Source organism: Monomorium pharaonis, chromosome 5 (genome assembly GCF_013373865.1).
Source record: "Monomorium pharaonis isolate MP-MQ-018 chromosome 5, ASM1337386v2, whole genome shotgun sequence".
NCBI classification, from domain to species: Eukaryota; Metazoa; Arthropoda; class Insecta; order Hymenoptera; family Formicidae; genus Monomorium; species Monomorium pharaonis.
The window spans coordinates 13259938-13279710 of NC_050471.1; the positions used below are offsets into that span (position 1 = coordinate 13259938).

The following is a 19773-nucleotide window of genomic DNA, read 5'->3' on the forward strand; positions in this document are numbered from 1 at the left end:
TCTGAAACTACTGGTCGCCTAGCGAGCTGACGAGCGGTTTCGTTTTCTGCAGAAAATTTCCTACAAAAATCTGTCATGGTTGATTGAAAAAAAAATTTTGTCCTACCTCAAACGGTAACGTGAAAAAAGAGCAAAAAAATGCCATTTTCCCCTTTTTTGGTAAATCGACTGTGTCTTCGACAAGTCCAAGTCATATCCAAAAATTTTTTGGAAATTTTCGAAATTTTTGAAAAAATTTTTTTGGATTTTTTTTTGTTACTCAATCTTCAAAAAACTCAAAATTGAGTAAAAAGTAAAAAAAAATGAAATTATTGAATTTTAAAAAGATTAAGTCAAATTTAAGGAACAAAGTCTTGTTCCCTTAATTTTTTCAAAATTTCAATCAATCGGTCCGGGGAAACCGCTGAACCGATCGATCTAAAAATTTAGGGGGGTCTTTGGGGTACATTAGACTGTAAAATTTTCTTCTAACCTAAGCTTTTGCCCCAATATTGTCGAAGACACAGTCGATTTACCAAAAAAGGGGAAAATGGCATTTTTTTGCTCTTTTTTCACGTTACCGTTTCAGGTGGGACAAAATTTTTTTTTCAATCAACCATGACAGATTTTTGTAGGAAATTTTCTGCAGAAAACGAAACCGCTCGTCAGCTCGCTAGGCGACCAGTAGTTTCAGAGATATCGGCAGTTGAGTGAAAAAGGGTCCTTTTGCATTCAAAATTCGATATCTCGAAGACAAATAGTCGTATCTGACTTCCGAAAAAAGCAAATTGAAGCTGAATGAACAGGCTATGCGACCTATGCATTGGTTTAGCTCGAAAAATTGTTTTCATGCCCGTAGAGCGAAAAAAAGATGTAAAAAATTTTGAAAATTTTTTCTTCGTGCTTTATCCAAGAATTGCATGGCTACCGGTGCTCAGAAAAATTTTTAACCAAAAAATTCTAAAACTAGAGTCTTCAAGCTTCAAAAGCTATGTTTTTTTATTTCCTGTATGACCATTTTTCACTAAAATACAGCCTGTTGAAAATTGGCAAAAAATTTAGAAAATTTTTTTGTTCCTTTAATTTTTGCGAGAAGTGTAGTACATAAAGCCATAAAAAAACGATGGATAGATATCTCCAATGTAAAACTTATCCTATGTAAAATTTGATCTTTCTCAATTTTTACATGCGATAGACCTCGTCTTGAGCAACACAAGTTTCAGTTTTGATGGGGTGTTTCACGAGCAGATTGTCGGCAGTCTCATGGAGTCACCACTGTCTCCGATATTAGCGGACATAGTACTGGACGATCTCGAAACAGAATGTTTAAGCAAACTCAACTTTAATGTATCACTGTATGTCAGATATGTGGATGATATTTTTACTATTTTACCAAGAGAATACATAGATCAGGTTCTTGACATTTTTATTAACTATCACCGAGACTAAAATTTACATGTGAACGAGAATCATCTGGTTCGATTTGTTTTTTAAATATGACTATTATAAAAGATAATAATAAGTTAATCACAAATTGGTTTAATAAACCGACGTTCTGCGGACGTTATGTAAATTTCTATTCTAGTCATCCTGCAAAGTACAAAACTAATATTATTATCAGTTTAGTCGATCACGCGATACTGTTGTCCGACGATAGATTTTATGAAGCGAATATTAAAAAAGTCAAAAACATCCTATTGAACAATTGCTTCCCCTCGGACTTAATACGCCGTCATGTCAAAAATAGACTAAAATTTTTAAAACAGCGGAAGAATAATTTGCCTAACGTTTCGAGAACAAAATTTGACTTTAAAAAATGCATAGTACTATCATATGTCAAGGGCAGTAGTGAAAATGTCAGCCACTTTTTAAATAAGTTCGGTTTATATTTAAACAGTATTCTGTATATATAGTTCCAAAAAGCTCAACGAAATAATCAGACGCGGAAAATACAAAATCGAACTTAAAGAAAACAAACGTAGTGTATCGCATTAAATGTAAAAATTATTCGGCGTCTTACATTGGACAAACTAAACGTCATTTAGGAAAACGCATTAATGAACATATGAACAACATTAAAAAACATGAAAGTAGTCAGTCCGTTGTAAGCCTACATCAATGTTCCAAAGATCATGACTTTAATTGGTCGACATCTACATTACTACATAACGAAAAACATACTCAGAAAAGAGAAATCGCTGAAATGTTTCTCATAAAAAAAAACGACTGATACTTTAAATTTGCAAAAAGACACTGAAAACTTAAATCCGATTTACAACAGAGTCATTAGACACACATGAATGTTTGTCTTTGCTTGCGCCTTGATATTTTTGTTTTTGTCTACCAATTCAGTCTGACGGTTACTGCTCACCAGTAAAGACTTATATTATCAACTTTAATAATCATGTTATTATCTCTATAATTTAAACACGCAGTGGTTTCATTAACTGTAGTATTATTAATTGACACGAATGTTTAATATAAAAACACGTAAGTTTTTTGGTCGTTTTTCTTTATTATTATATGTTTAATTTAATTATAATTCTGTACTAAAAAAGTTTTTATACAATATTCTTTTATACAATTCACAGCTGTAATCATGATTCGCTGACACGACTCACAAATTTATGTGTGATTGTATTACTTGATAAGGGCCCAAAACTGGGGTCGAAACGTTGTATCTGTAATTATCTAATAAAATTTGCCAGTTGTGTCAACTTAAAGAAGAAATTAGTCTCACTTTTTAAAAAAGGTAAAAAAAAGCGCCAAGTGTTTCGTTTTTTCTTTAAGCAAAAAAATTATTGGATAGTTCAACCTAAGTAATATAAGAAAAAAAACAAATTTAAGATAAAACTTTTAATCAAATTCAACCTAAGTGCTATATACTTTTAGATAATTCAACCTAAGTATTATATACTAAGTGTGTCAAATTCAACCTAAGTAATATATACTAAGTGTGTCAAATTTAACCTAAATAATATATATTCCTGAAATTTTATACTCACACACACAAATTAACTTCTCTACAAAAATAGTGATATCTAAATATTTTACGCCAATTATAAGAACAAATATTTTTATAGAAACTAAATCATTATTACTATTCTTTAGCCAGTTTTTATAATACAAAACAATTTTTTAGATTTGACACTATAAAATGAAAGTATTACGTTTTTTTTCTCTACAAAAATAATGATATATATACACTACTCAAAAAAATTATGGCATCACTAAATTTCGGCCAAAAATTGGCAAAATTTGAAAAAGTATAACTTAGCGAAAAATCATCATAGGATCATGAACTTTTTTCCAAATTAAAGCCTGAAATCTCTACTTTAAGAAACTATTGTTCAATTTTAGATATAATGCATCCCTACCACTGTAAACCCTAAAAATTTGAGAACATGTTTGACATATTGAAAATTGCAAAGTTTGGCGGACTGCACGGATTTCCTAGAATTTTTCTCGCGGTTTCCACTTGCAGGGAAATAAAGTTTGAACTTTTCCCTACAATTAAAAAAAAAAAAAGTTTCTGCAATTTTTTTTCCGCGAAGTTACGGCGTTTCAAAGATACCAGTGCATTTTTGATCTACCGTCAGCATTAGCATTATCCGATGTACACCACGGGGAGGTTGCTGATCGTGCATTTTGCACATCGTGTGTGTGTGTGTGTGTGTGTGTGTGTGTGCGTGCGCGCGTGTGTACCTGTGTGTGTGGTGTGTGGGTCAGCAGAGATAAAGACCCCATGGTTCGTCACTCCCACGGTATTTAACAACTCCAAACCCTCTTTGCTCTATGTGTGTGTGTGTATGTGTGTGCGCGCGCGCGCGCGCGTGTGTGTGTGTGTGTGTGATGTGTGGGTCAGCAGAGATAAGGACCCCATGGTTCGTCACTTCCACGGTATTTAACGACTCCAAACCCTCTCTGCTGTGTGTGTGTGTGTGTGTGTGTGTGTGCGCGCGCGCGCGCGTGTATGTGGTGTGTGGGTCAGCAGAGATAAGGACCCCATGGTTCGTCACTCCCACGGTATTTAACGACTCCAAACCCTCTCTGCTGTGTGTGTGTGTGTGTGTGTGTGTGTGTGTGTGTGCGTGCGCGCGCGCACGTGTGTGTGTGGTGTGTGTGTGCGTGCGCGCGCGCATGTACATGTGTATTGGTGTATGTATTGTAGCACTAAAAAGAAATTTAGAAACTCGTATTACCTCCTCTTCGTGCGATCACTTCTCGCAGCTGCGTGCGCATGTTTATGCATGCTATAATTTCCTCTTGAGGAATTTCATTCCAAATTCTGATTAGAGCTTCTGATAAATTTTGAAGATTAGTTGGTGGTCGGACCAAACTTTTTAACCTACGATCCATAATGTCCCAGATATGCTCTATGGGGTTTAAATCTGGACTGACCGCAGGATGTGGTAGCACTTGGATTTCATTTTCTCGTAAAAACTCGCGAGTAACTGCTGCGGTGTGAGGTCTCGCGTTGTCGTGCATAAGTGTTTAGTACAACACGATGCAAAGACAAATTGGAAAATGTGTCTCGGATTTAATTTGGGATCATTCTCGGGATTATTTTCCACTGTCTTTGCATCGTGGAATCGTTAAATACCGTGGGAGTAACGAACCATGGGGTCCTTATCTCTGCTGACCCACACACCACACACACACACACACGCACACATACACAGCTCTAATCAGAATTTGGAATGAAATTCCTCAAGAGGAAATTATAGCATGCATAAACATGCGCACGCGGCTGCGAGAATTGATCGCACGAAGAGGAGGTAATACAAGTTTCTAAATTTCTTTTTAGTGCTACAATACATACACCAATACACATGTACATGCGCGCGCGCACGCACACACACCACACACACACACGTACACACGCGCGCGCACACACACACACACACACATACATACACGATGTGCAAAATCCGATCAGCAATCTCCCCGTGGTGTACATCGGATAATGCTAATGCTGGCGGTAGATCAAAAATGCACTGGTATCTTTGAAACGCCGTAACTTCGTTTAAAAAAATTGCAGAAACTTTTTTTTTTTAATTGTAGGGAAAAGTTCAAACTTTATATCCCTGCAAGTGGAAACCGCGAGAAAAATTCTAGGAAATCCGTGCAGTCCGCCAAACTTTGCAATTTTCAATATGTCAAACATGTCCTCAAATTTTAAGTGTTTACAGTGGTAGGGATGCATTATTCCTAAAATTGAACAATAGTTTCTTAAAGTAGAGATTTCAGGCTTTAATTTGGAAAAAAGTTCATGATCCTACGATAATTTTTCGCTGAGTTATACTTTTTCAAATTTTGCCAATTTTTGGCCGAAATTTAGTGATGCCATAATTTTTTTGAGTAGTGTAGAACATGCGCCAACTATAAAGTAGATGTTTATACGAATTGGAACATCTACTTTGTTATTCTTCGGTTGGCATTTATAGTTTGATTTTTCATTAAGTCCGTATCAGACTAGAGATTGATATTGAGATTGAATTGAAATGTAACCAATTAGTTGATCAAATTCTAATTTAATCTCAATCTCAATCTCTAGTCTGATATGGCTTTGATTGTTTTAAGTTTGTCTTTAGATACAATTTCGTTAATTACGAAGTATTTTAACGATATTTTAATAAACTTAAGAAGATTCTTAAATATAAGATTAAACTATAAATATTACCGTTTTGTATTAAATTATTGGCTGCTGTGCGCCTGCAAAAAACAATTGTCAGGAAGGATATTGGCAAGAAATAAAGGAGATAATATTGAGCTGGCAAATAAGTTTTACTACAAATAAATTGTAACGGACCGTATTTCCTACGCGGACTTTAGCTCGCCGGGATCAGGTGTTGGAAAGGTAGGTCCCTGAGACAATAGACACGATTCAGTAGATTTTAATAAAACGTTATAATATAATTTATTTTTAAGAATGTATATACAAGTATTTACAGATGATATATACGTCGCTCAGCTAAAACAACTGTTCTCCGTGGATATTTTGCTGGGAGTCGCGGTGTGCGGAGACGAGCCGGCGGGCAATGTCCTGAGACGAGAAGCGGAACTTCGTGACGCGGTGAAACGAGCGGCGCGGTGGACGGTAATCGCCGGATAGTCCAGTAGAATTAGCGTTTTTTCAAAGAAAAATTGATAACTCAGGTTTGTCTCTGCGTAAAGCACAATTAATATGTGTAGATTAAGATAGGTACGTTTGCAACTCGCAAAAAGCTGGGGGTTATTGCAAAATTACGGGTTAAGTGAGGAAAAAGCAGTTTTTTGCTTGCGCCTCGTAAATTAAAATCGGAATCGAAAAAAGTTTCAAATAAAAGTTGCAGATATTAAGTAGACCTACAATAATAAGTTTGGTACATTAAGATCGGTCGATTAGTTTGATTGTAAAGTAGAAAAAACCATAAAAAATTGTCATTTCTTTAATTATTTATAACTTTCTCAAAAATTAACTCAAGCATTTGAAATTGCAGGAAAATATAGCTTTTATGACGATAAAAAAGTGTACCAAATTTCATAAAAAAATATTAACAACTTTTCGAATAATATGAATTGTTTAACCAAAACGCGCTACACAAAAATTTAATTTCTACATTTTTGAGATCATGCACGAACATGAACCAAAGTTTTTTCTCTTCTTAAAAAGTTGCAGTATTATATATCGGTATTGCGAAATGTGTGCAATGCAACTAAGTGCCTCAAATAAACGTGTAAAAAATAAGCCTAATTAACAATAAAATGATTTTTAAAATATTAACGCTATCAAAATGGGGTAAAATGCATTTAAAAGGTGCAATTTTTCTTAAAATTTTGAAAAAAAGAACATTGTCCTCGGTTGCTCAGAAGCCAAGATAATTTTTTTTCTTTGAAAAATCACTGTTGCTACAGTTATTAATATTAAGAGTTGAAATTTTGACAGCGTTTTATCAAATAATTAAAGTAGCCTTTCCCAAAATTTCGAAGCGATTTATGAAGATTAGCCGCTGTAAACGTATTAACAAAGGCAGTATCACTCGAGAGCGGCGGCCAAAGGCGCACGCGCGCGCGCGCACGTTGTCTGCTAGCGCATGGCCAGGCAAGCGCGTACATGTTCTTTTTTTCAAAATTTAAAGAAAAATCGCACCTTTTAAATGCATTTTACCCCATTTTGATAGGGTTAATATTTTAAAAATTATTTTATTGTAAATTAGACTTATTTTTACACGTTTATTTGAGGCACTTAGTTGCATTGCACACATTTCGCAATACCGATATATAATACTGCAACTTTTTAAGAAGAGAAAAAACTTTGGTTCATGTTCGTGCATGATCTCAAAAATGTAGAAATTAAATTTTTGTGTAGCGCGTTTTAGTTAAACAATTCATATTACTCGAAAAGTTGTTAATATTTTTTTATGAAATTTGGTACACTTTTTTATCGTCATAAAAGCTATATTTTCCTGCAATTTTAAATGCTTGAGTTAATTTTTGAGAAAGTTATAAACAATTAAAAAAATGGCCATTTTTTATGGTTTTTTCTACTTTACAGCCAAACTAATCGACCGATCTTAATGAACCAAACTTATTATTGTAGGTCTACTTAATATCTACAATTTTTATTTGAAACTTTTTTTGATTCCGTTTTTAGTTTACGAGGCGCAAGCAAAAAACTGCTTTTTCCTTACTTAACCCGTAATTTTGCAATAACCCCCATTTTTTTGCGAGTTGCAAACGTACCTATCTTAATCTACACATATTAATTGTGCTTTACGCATAATCAAACCTGAGTTATCAATTTTTTCTACAAAACGGCTCTTTTTAAAGCTAATTCTACTGGACTAGGAACCTCGAGGTCGGTGGCGAGCGGTATGAGGCGTGAAGCGCGGGGTATTTTGACGTCTCGCGCGGTGATTTTGAATCGTTGCGGTGATCGAGGAAACGCCGGTATCGATCTCGAGAATTCTCGAGGGAGACGGAGAACACTCCACCCCCGTTGTGTTCGAGTCGGGTAGTCGGGCGCTGAGGATCCGTAGCCGAAATCTCTCGGCGAAGGCGGAGACGCTCTACCCTCGGATACGGATTAGTTATCAAGAGTTTTAGATGCGAGCGACGCTAAGAGCGCTTGGCTAAAGCAGAGAACACTCTACCCAAATTGCCGTGTCGCAGCAAGCTTTTCTTGATATCGATGTGAACTTAGCACCCAAATAAATAAATAAAAATCCGACAATACAGTTCGTTTGTACCTTGTTTGTACCTGTTCGTACCGCCTTCATTCCGTTTGTACCTTAAAGGAAAAAAAATGCAGGTTAATTAAAAATGGTCAGCACCCAACATTAAGATATTTTAATTTCACTAATGCCATTTGAAAGAGATTCGTTTGTACCCGTTTGTACCTCCGTTAAAATCCTTTGTACCTCAAAGGAACCGGAAGTACAACCTTTTCAAAATTCGCTCAAGAGGTAATTTTGACATTTCTTGAGATATCGCAAAGCGGCCAACGCCATTTGAAAGAGTTCACATAGCACCCGTTTGTACCTCCTTCGTTTTCGTTTGTCAAAGGGACCCCTCGTCCTCCTCCCGTGGAGGCTGAGAGAGTGCGGGGAAATACGCGGAGCGGAGACGATAGTCTCGACGCTCTTTTTAGGTGGTGATTAGGACGGGCCGGTGGCCGTTTGGCGGCCCGGCGGGTGTTCGGCCGGGCCGTGCGCGATCGATAATGCCGGCGGACGGGAGGTTCGTTACAAAATTATAAGTATTACGAATAAATACTTTAATACAAGTAAATATTTTACTACAAAAACTTGGCGCTGCTAAACCGAATAATTTGTCAACTCTTTCTTTTTTTTGTATGTGCATCTGAATGTGTGTGTGTGTGTGTGTGTGTGTGTGTGTGTGTGTGTGTGTGTGTGTGTGCGCGCGCGCGCGCGCGCGCGTGTTTAGTATGTAACTTGTTAGTTTATAACAGTGCTTGAACCTAGTTGCCCTTTTCGAGCCGATTCCCGAACGCGCCGCCTCCTATGCCCCCACTACCGCGCGCGGCCTTGACGGTCGAGCCGCCGATCTCGCCCGTACGCTTTGTCTCAGGAGCAGCTCTGTATAAGAAATGGTGCCCTGCACCACAAAATTCATTAAAATTACTCTAAGTAAATAATTTTTGTTTTTATAAACAAAAAAGTACTAATTTTTTTATTTCTAATTTATTTTATATGTAGTATAACAATATGTAAAAACATAATATATAAATTAGAATTTTGACAATAGTTTAATTTTTACATCACCCGTGAGGTATTATTATTGATGCTTTTTTTTAAGTGGTTTTCTCAGTAGGCCTAATCCACTAAAAGATGAAATATAATGTATAGCTTGGCATTCTTCTAATTTTCCTGTCGTTTTTATATATCTTACAATATATAAAATTTTGTTTTCCTGCCAAGCTGTATATTATATTTCATCTTTTAGTGAATTAGGCCTACTGGGGAAACCACTTAAAAAAGAAAGCATCAATAATAATACCTCACGGGTGATGTAAAAATTAAACTATTGTCAAAATTCTAATTTATATTATATGTTTTTACATATTGTTATACTACATATAAAATAAATTAGAAATAAAAAAATTAGTACTTTTTTGTTTATAAAAACAAAAATTATTTACTTAAAGTAATTTTAATGAATTTTGTGGTGCAGGGCACCATTTCTTATACAGAGCTGCTCCTGAGACAAAGCGTACGGGCGAGATCGGCGGCTCGGCCGTCAAGGCCGCGCGCGGTAGTGGGGGCATAGGAGGCGGCGCGTTCGGGAATCGGCTCGAAAAGGGCAACTAGGCTCAAGCACTGGTTTATAAGGAAGCGATTTACTTAAGTTTAGTATATAAACTTAATTTATAAGTAAGCGATTTATCTTTAAGGAAGCGGTTAATATCTGTCTCTTAAGCCCGTGTCACACTACGTATTGCGGACGCGGATTGGATTGGGATTGCGGATCGCGGATCGAAATTCAACCAATCAAGGCGAGGCAGCCTCGGATCCGAATTGCAGATCACAGAATAGGTAGCTCTCTATTTTTGCGATCTATAATCTGCAATCCGAACCAATAAAATGCCGAGTTTCAATCACGTGACCAGTTGTTTATGGATGGGTGAGCAGAAAACATACCGATCGTCTGTCGTGACAACCTGTAGCTGCCTGAAATTCATAATGGGTCTAAAAAGTGATCTTTTTACCAAAGATATAGAGTGTATAATAATTCAAATGGTGAGGGACCGTCCTTTGTTGTGGGATACAACTAAAGAAGCATATCGCCGAACAGACTTAAAGCGAATGCATTGGGATCAAATAGCCCAAGCTCTAGGTCCTAAATTTACAGTATATATCAGATTTATTTATTTATTTAATGTGTTTTTTATTTCATTGTGTTTTATGTTAGTGCTTTTAAAATAAAAATACAAATAATTAGGTTATCTAATTCTAAAAAAAATTAGTAATTTGAACATATATTACACATTATTAGTTACTGAATAAGAGGTTATGCAATATTGTTGCAAAATATTGTTAAATGAAAATCATATTATCAATTAACATTTTTGTTTTCTTTATTAATTGCAGGAGATATGGTTCACAAGCGGTTTCAAAATATGGAAAGCACTTTCCGTGCGAACGAGAGGAAAATAAGAGAATCGAAATCTCGATGCAGTGGCAAAGGAACCGACGAAATTTACAAATCAAAATGGGAATATTATATGTTCTTATTTAAAAAAAAAACTTGCGCACAGATTAACAGTATTGATAGCCTTTCCTTACAAAGTCATATTTCTCCCCAAGTAGCAAGCTCACGTCATTTTGACGTCCCAAAATGGTCATTTACTGACTATTCTTGACGTCACGAAATGACGCCCTTATGACGTTAAAATGACGGTCAAATGTCACAAATTTCTGACGTCATGAAATGTACCGTATTTTGACGTCATGGAATGACGTGAACAATATGTTGTCAAAAAGATCTCTAAAAGATATCCTGTTTCTGAAAATAATAACATAAAGAGACTTTTAAAAGATAACATATAATGTCAGAATGTTAACCAATGCGTCGTTTTTTTGAGAACAGAAAGATATCATGAAACTGATATCTAAAAGATTTCTTAAATCGGATATCTTTAAACTGCAAGTAGAGAAAAATAAAATAAAATAAAAATTTCATTTTTTTTTAATTATTTTTATCAACAGCACATACTAAATTTAGGACAAATTTTTATTAATTAATTAAATTTAAATTATATTATTTTATTTTATTCTTACTTGCCGCTGGTAGATTTGAACCCGGGACCTTAGGATTACGAACCTTGTACTCTAGCTGCTACGCCAATTTGACTCATCGATATGGGTACTTGTTATTGTCTACATATACCTATATGTTATAAACTGACGCAATTATATTATTTTTTATAAAAGCAATTAAATTTTGCAAAACATATTAAAAATAAATAGCATTAATTTATTTACTTATTAATTTCATTGTTAAATTTATCTTTTTCCATAACCTTAATAATAAAGGATAACATTTTCAAGAAACTTAAATGAAATTCTTCAATGAGATATCTCAAAGACCGCTCTTAGTAGACGTCTCTGATAAATGTTACCATTTTGACATCATTTCCAAGATATCTAATGTTTTCTTAAAAACGTTCTCTTAAAGTTAAATATAATATGCTTATATAATATGCTTATGCCTTACGCCTTAAATCTCATTGTAGACACTGCTTTAGACCGTGTCTAAAATATGTCTTAATGACGTCTTTATGTCCCGATTTTGGATGCGTGCTGTCTGGGAAAATAATCGTCAGATCATGACTGAAATATGACTACGAAATGACGTCACATCATGACGTCAATTTTAGGTCATGTAAAAAAATGGTCATTTTGACGACATATGACCAGATATGACCATTTTAGAACGTCAAAATGACGTAGGCTTGTTACCTGGGTCTATTCAACCAAGAGATGGTGAATTCACCTGTTCCTGTTCCTCATCCTTGTAGCGATGTGCAAAATTCATCAATGACTATAAATATTTATTATAATAAAAATACAGAAGTAAGTAAAACTTTAATTGTTTAATTTTTATGTTATTCTATTGATTTGTTTTTTAATACTATATATTTCAATAACTTTTATTTATCTATTGAATATCTGTGTTCAATATAAGAATGCTTTCCTTTTACAAGCATTTAATGTACTTTTATTTTTAGTTTTAGAAATTCATGCTTATTCCACCTGATTTAAATGAATCCAATAGTATAGCAAATACAAACATCACAACAAATGATCAAACATCACCAATGTATGATTCAGAATGTACATCTGTATGTACATTTGAAAAATCTGAATCATACATCTAATTTGAATCTAATCCAGATTCTGCTTCAATTGTAACTACATCCGCCAGCACCACTCAACACCAATTGACAATAAATGATACGTCAGGTTCTTCATCTCGAATAGTTACCTGTTCACCTAAATCCGTATCTGCTCCATTAAATAATAAACACTCGACTGAGAATTCATTGTACGTAAAACGAGGAAGTGTAAAAAAATTTAAAATAATGGAAGAAGCTCTGAATACTATAAAAAATATATCCCAAGAAAATGTACCTCCTCCAACAATGGATGCTTTTGATATGCTTGGTTCTTACATTGCATCTAGGCTTCGATCGATGGTTCCTAAAGATCGAGAATATTATAAAAGAGAAATTTTAAAATATTGTCTTAACCAACACTATAAGCAATAATTTGGTATCTTACTAAAATTAATTATATACTATTATTGTCACATATATATTATGTATTCAGCGTTTGTGATATTAATTTAATATTTGTATTAGAGTAATATTTAGGAAGCACTCAAGTATAAGAACATTTTAACTTGTAATAAGTTATTGAATTACGTTATTACGTTTATTTTTATTTGTTGACAAAGAAAAGAGTATATATGTTGATTTCAATTTATTTTATTACATATATTAGGTCGACAAACTTATTTTATACAGGAATCCGTCTTTTTGGAAGACTGTATTTGCAATAAGAAAAAAACAAAATAATGAATAAATAAATTACAGTTGCATTGATTCTATTATAAACAGTTCACTGTACCATTCTCTCTTGCCAGGAAACTGCACCAACAGTATTAAAATAGTCACACCACCTGTCCCTAAGTGCAATAGCTCGATTTGCGTGACGATTGCCGCCTTGATGAGTTGAATTTACATGCCTCTTGCGTTTTCGATTCTCCAATCTCCACGATGAAATTCACCTAAGATTTCATTTTCTTGATCAAGAAATGAAGGTGGTGTATACATGGCCCGTCCAATAGACTTTGTAGCATGTTATGTAAACAACATATAGCTAAGATGATTTTGCTTGCGTCATCAGGATCATAGCGCATTGCGGAACGAAAAATTTAAAAACGCGCAGCCATCACACCAAAAGCGTTCTCCGAACAAGGCCGAGCTCTAGACAATCTACAACACACAAGTAAACAAGTATTTTAGTACTGTCATTTTAACACAAAATTTAAAAAATGATATAAATAGTTCACATACCTGTAATTAAATATTCTCCGGCTTATCATTTCACTACACTGAGGTCCTGGATAAGGGATTAAAAGTTTTTCTGATAATGGAAATCCCTCAGCTCTAATAATCACAAACGGAAAATTTTCTTGTGTATCTGGCAATGGAGCAAGAAAAGGAATGTTCAAAGTATTTCTATTTAGGTGATTTTTGAGAGAGCACTTACTCCAGACGCCAGAGTTGCTGACTCTGCCACTTATGCCCACATTAACATAAATAAAACGTAATTGAGCATCCACTAAAGCCAAAGCTACACTATAATCTCCTTTATAATTGTAAAACATAGACCCAGATTGTAATGAAGGATCAATAACGCAATGTTTTCCATCCATTGCTCCTATTACATGATGGAAATTTCATCGTTCTCCAAAGTCACTGCTAACCACACGCCATTCATCCTCAGTGTGGGGAAAGCGAAGAAATTCTTCTTTTAAAACTGTAATTATTGCTGCTGTTACCTTTTTTATAATTTTCGAAATAGTACTTCTACCAATTCTGAATGTGAGGGCTAACGATTCTTGAGTTTCTCCTTTGGAATAACATATACAAAAGAAAGATTTAAGAAAGAAAAATTACAAAATACATAACTATTATTAATTGATTTTATTCTAATTTTTTACCTGTTGCTAAATGTCGCAAAGTAACCGAGAGTCTCTCATTAGGTGGAATTGCTTTTTCGTAAATGAATATTTTGCTTTTTAATAAGAGGCGTAACTTTTTTCAAGAGAAATTCTAAAGTGTCTGCATCCATTCTAAGACACCTAAATAATAAATTTCTTTGAAATAAAAATTTTAAGTTGTAAATTATATTTTTTAATTTATTATTTGTATTTATAACAAACCTTTTGAACCGATCAGGGTCTTCCAATGAAAGTTCCAAAAAAAGGTTATGATGGAAACCTTTTTCTTTTCTTCTTCCTATCCATTTATGAACCCATATTCTGCGTTTACGCGATTCATACTCAGCCATTATTAATAATAAAAGGCATGAACACAATTTTTCTTCATATACTGATTAAAATTATAATTTTGTAGCTTGAACATATTGTCACACAGCAGACGAATAAATGCGCTCACAGCAAAGTGAATCTGTAGTGTGAACGCGGAATCCAAATCCGGTGATCAGCAATTCCAATCCAATCCGCGTCCGCAATACGTAGTGTGACACGAGCTTTATGCCTCTCCCTCCCTCCATCCTCCCTCCCTCCCTCCCACCCTCCCTCCCTCCCACCCTCCCTCCCTCCCACCCTCCCTCCTCCCTCCCTCCCTCCCTCCCTCCCTCCCTCCCTCCCTCCCTCCTCCCTCTCACCTCCCTCCCTCCCTCCCTCCTTCTCTCTCTCTCTCTTTCTCTCTCTCTCTCTCTCTCTCTCTCTCTCTCTCTCTCTCTCTCTCTCTCTCTCTCTCTCTCTCTCTCTCTCTCTCTCTCTCTCTGTAAGAGACGATATCAAGTATGAAATAGTAGTATTGAAAAAATTAGAAAGGATTGTGTTGTGCGTTGATAAAACAGAAGTAAAAGAAAAATTGTTTAAAGGAGTGTTAATGGTAATATATCATTCACCGAGTGCGTCACATGGAGAGTTTATAGGATTCTTAGAGGAGATAGTAGAAGAATTAACGATAAAAGAAGAGTGTATAATATTAGGAGACTTTAATATAGATTGTATGACAGACTCTTATTATACAAATAAACTACTAACGACTATGCAAAGTCTAGGTATGAAGTAATATGTGGATAAACCAACGAGAGTTACCGAAAATAGTAAAACAATTATAGATCTAGTATTTGCGAATAAAGATATAAATGTAGAAGTCAAGTACGAACCTAAGATATACGAACGGATCATGCGTGGATAAAAGTCGTGATAAATACGAACAAGATTGTAAATAAATATAAAGGATTCAGTGGCAGGGATTATAGTAGATATAATGCAGATGTGTTTGTTAAGCTAGTGGAGAGTAATTTAGAAAAAGGATATGATTTAGATATTAATGAGTTAGATATTAATGTAAGGGCAAAGAATTTAATTAATAGTATTGTAGATGCGCTAAACATATTAGCACCTAAGGAAATTTTTAGAATACCGAAAATATGGGAAGGAAAAAAATGGTATTCAAAGGAAATAGAAGAGCTAGCGACTAGAAGAGAGAGGCTTATAGAAAAGCGCTGTATGATAGCACGGAACAAAACTGGCAACAATTTAAAATAAAAATAAATGCAGTAGTTAATTTAATTAGAATAAAGAAAAAAGAATATTATGAAAACATGATCGATCATAATAGTAACAATCCCACAACTATGTGGAAATCATTAAAAGAAATTATTAGAGGAGGACCAATAGGCGCGAAAGTTGTAGGAAAAATAGATTTTGAAATATTAGACAATAATATAGAGTGTGATATAGCTGATAAATTTAACTTATATTATATACAAAGTATTAAAGACATAATAAAATCTATAGATAAAAATTATACAACGAGCACAAATAAGAGAACTATTTATTGTATTGAAAAGAAGGGAGAGCTAGAAAAATTTGAGTCAATTACGACAGAACAAGTAAGAAAAATCATTAGGGAATTACCAAAAAAGAAGGAACAGAAGAAGGAATAACTAGCGATATATTAAAAACGGTGTTTTGTATTATGGAAGAGGAATATTGTGATATAATAAATAAGTCATTGAGTGAGGGTTGTTTTCTGAAAGAATAGAAAACATCCACGATAATTCCAATACCAAAAGTAGAGAAACCTAAGAGGGCAAGTGATTATAGGCCTATTAATATATTACCAATATATGAAAAAGTATTAGAGATAATAGTTAAAAAGCAAATTGAGGTCTACCTAGAAAGTAATAATATTATAACGGAACATCAGTCGGGCTTTAGGAAAAATTATTCGTGTGAAACAGCAATTCAAACAGTTATAGATGAATGGAAATTGATTATTAGTGAGAGACAAATAGTAGGAATTATTTTTGTAGATCTTAAACGGGCCTTCGAGACAATTGATAGAAGAAGATTATTAGAGAAATTATACCAGTATGGTATTACAGGAACAGTTCTAGAATGATTTAGGTACTTAAAAGATAGAATGCAACAAGTTCAATTTAATGATAGATGGTCTAAGATACTGACTATGGAATACGGAGTGCCACAGGGTTCGGTATTGAGCCCATTGTTGTTTATAATATATATGAATGATATTGTTAACGTTTGCTCGGATGTGTGTAATATAAAAATGTTTGCGGACGATACCTTAATATATGTAACAGGTGAGAGTAGTGTGGAGGTAGAGAGGAAATTGAATATTGTATTTAACGTAGTGGAGGAATGGATGAATATTAATAAACTGGAGATGAATGCGGGGAAAACAAAATATATGTTAGTTAGAAGTATAAGGAAAGAATTGAGAGTCAATACTATTGTGAGATGTTTGGATGGAAATAAGATTGAGCGCGTAGAAATAATAAAGTACTTGGGCATAATTATTGATGATAGACTTAGATTCAGCGGTCACTGTGATTACATGCTAAAGAAAATAGGGAAGAAAATAAGTTTTTTAAATAGAATAGGGAACTTTATTTCGGCTTACACTATAGATGTACGATATACAAGACAATTATAGCACCTCACTTTGAGTATTGTGCGACGCTACTAATAGATATGGGAGATACACAGTTAATTAGGCTCCAAATAGCGCAAAATAGAGCTATGAGAGTCATATTGCAATGTGACAAACGTACCAAAGTTAAATGTATGCACCAAGCGTTGCAATTTATGACCATAAGACAAAGGCTGTATTACAATATGTGCATGTTTATTTTTAAGATCTTAAATAATATGATGCCGGAGCAATTTAGTAATAGACTTAGAATAGTAGAGAGAGAACGCGAAACTAGGCAGACAGGGGATATTGTTATTGAATTTCGAAAAACAAGCGCGCAAAATAGTTTATTTTATGAGGGTGTGTTAATGTACAACGCATTACCACCCGAAGTTAAACATTGTAATCGTTTAGAAATGTTTAAACGAATGCTAAAAGAGTTTGTTTTTAATGATGTAGCATAAAATTGTATATATATGTATTGAAAATAGCTGAGAAAGCTAATAAAAGATCAATCAAAAAAAATCTCTCATGAGTGCGTGTGTTATATATATTAATTTAGTATGTAAGTTAGATTGTAAGAAAATGATTTTATATTAAAACAAATTATTCGGTTTAGCAGCGCCAAGTTTTTGTAGTAAAATATTTATTTGTATTAAAGTATTTATTTGTAATATTTATAATTTATTTATATTAAAACTTATTTGCCAGCTCAATATTATCTCCTTTACTTCTTGCCAATATGCTTCCTGACAATTGTTTTTTGCAGGCGCACAGCAGTCTCGTATCAGCGCATAGCAGCCAATAATTTAATACAAAAGGCTAATATTTATAGTTTAATCTTATATTTAAGAATCTTCTTAAATTTATTAAAATATCGTTAAAATACTTCGTAATTAACGAAATTGTATCTAAAGACAAATTTAAAACAATCAAAGCCATATCAGACTAGAGATTGAGATTGAGATTAAATTAGAATTTGACCAACTAATTGGTTACATTTCAATTCAATCTCAATATCAATCTCTAGTCTGATACGAACTTAATGAAAAATCAAACTATAAATGCCAGCCAAAGAATAACAAAGTAGATGTTCCAATTTGTATAAACATCTACTTTATAGTTGGTACATGTTTTATATATATCATTACTTTTGTAGAGAAAGAAACGTAATACTCTCATTTTATAGAGTCAAATCTAAAAAATTGTTTTGTATTGTAAAAACTGGCTAAAGAATAGTAATAATGTTTTAGTTACTATAAAAATATTTGTTCTTATAATTGGCGCAAAATATTTAGATATCACTATTTTGTAGAAAAGTTAATTTGTGTGTGTGAGTATAAACTTTAAAAATTTCAGGAATATATATTACTTAGGTTAAATTTGACACACTTCCCAAATAGCACTGGATGCTCCAAGGACGTCCAATTTAAGTCCAATTCAGGTTCGCATGTCCATGGACATAAAATAGACATTCATAGGATGTCCATTATTGGAATTGAAACGGATATTCTATTGAGAACACTTGGATCTTACTTTTATATAATTTATCTTTATTATTTTTATTATAAATGTACATATATTATTTACAATATTTATAATTAACATTAACTTATAAATAATAATAAATTATATTATTTTTAATTTTTAAAAGGTTCATTTTAATTGTTCTACTTTTAGATATAATATAAAATAATGTAAAATAATACGTATTATTTTTTTATTTATTATTAACATAATTAATTATTGGTATTTTTTAAAATGTTTGTTGTAATATATTATTGTTTCTTTTTTGTTTTTTATCGTTTCGTTTTTTATTTTTGTTTCTTTTTCTTTTTCGTTTTTTTAGTTTCTTTTTCCAACCAAAAGAGGGACAAAACAATTGGTCCGGGTCAAGCGCTGTCTCTGTCTAACCAGTAGCATAATGGGCGCTAGACAGAGAAAGAAACCCGGATCACGTCTCCTCTTTGTCTTTTTGCCGGACACTTTTCAAGAGCTTTTTGCAGGAAATGCGCAGTTCATGCTTTATGTCGATGGTTTTTACAAAATGTGGATTAACCCACTATTGCAACAAGCCCTTTAATTGAAAAAGGCCTAAAAGAAATAATCAAACCATAATAGGTCCAAAATTTGGTTTATTTCAGACTTTCTATGAATATCCGAAATTGTGACAAATGTATATCTCATGGACGTCCATTATAGGACTTTCTATGAATGTACAAAGTTGTGCCAAACGTATATCCTATGGACGTCCATCGAATGGACGGACCTTATTTGGACTCTTAATGGACGCCCGAATGTCCAGAAGCGGATATCCATTGGACGTACAGTGGATGTCCTTGTACTATCTGGGTTAGTATATATTACTTAGGTTGATATATATTACTTAGGTTGAATTTGACATACTTAGTATATAATACTTAGGTTGAACCATACAAAAGTATATACTACTTAAGTTGAATTTTTGGGGTTGCTGATTACGAATCCAAAATCAGATTTTAAAAATTTAAGATGGCGCATTTAATGTGGCAAACAAAAATTCAAAAATTTATTTAACTTAAGCGAAAATTTGTAATAAAAGG

General features: G+C 33.7%; 1 protein-coding gene across 1 annotated transcript; it reads right to left on the bottom strand.

Moving 5' to 3' along the window:
* Positions 1-13419: 13419 nt before the first annotated feature.
* LOC105830035 lies at positions 13420-13923 on the bottom strand. The gene is made up of 3 exons (XM_028192957.1): positions 13758-13923; positions 13562-13688; positions 13420-13480 (listed from the first exon to the last, which is right to left on the bottom strand). The coding sequence occupies exons 1-3, from the start codon at positions 13921-13923 to the stop codon at positions 13420-13422; spliced, it is 354 nt and encodes a 117-aa protein (XP_028048758.1).
* Positions 13924-19773: the final 5850 nt, after the last annotated feature.

Bases quoted from the DNA above. Each gene is read 5' to 3' on its own strand.
- LOC105830035 (XM_028192957.1), bottom strand. From the start codon at position 13,923: ATGGATGGAAAACATTGCGTTATTGATCCTTCATTACAATCTGGGTCT. The intron at 13,689-13,757 runs GTAAGTGCTCTC...CTCCATTGCCAG, and splicing joins CAGCAACTCTGGCGTCTGGA to ATACACAAGAAAATTTTCCG. The intron at 13,481-13,561 runs GTATGTGAACTA...TGTGTGTTGTAG, and splicing joins CGGAGAATATTTAATTACAG to ATTGTCTAGAGCTCGGCCTT.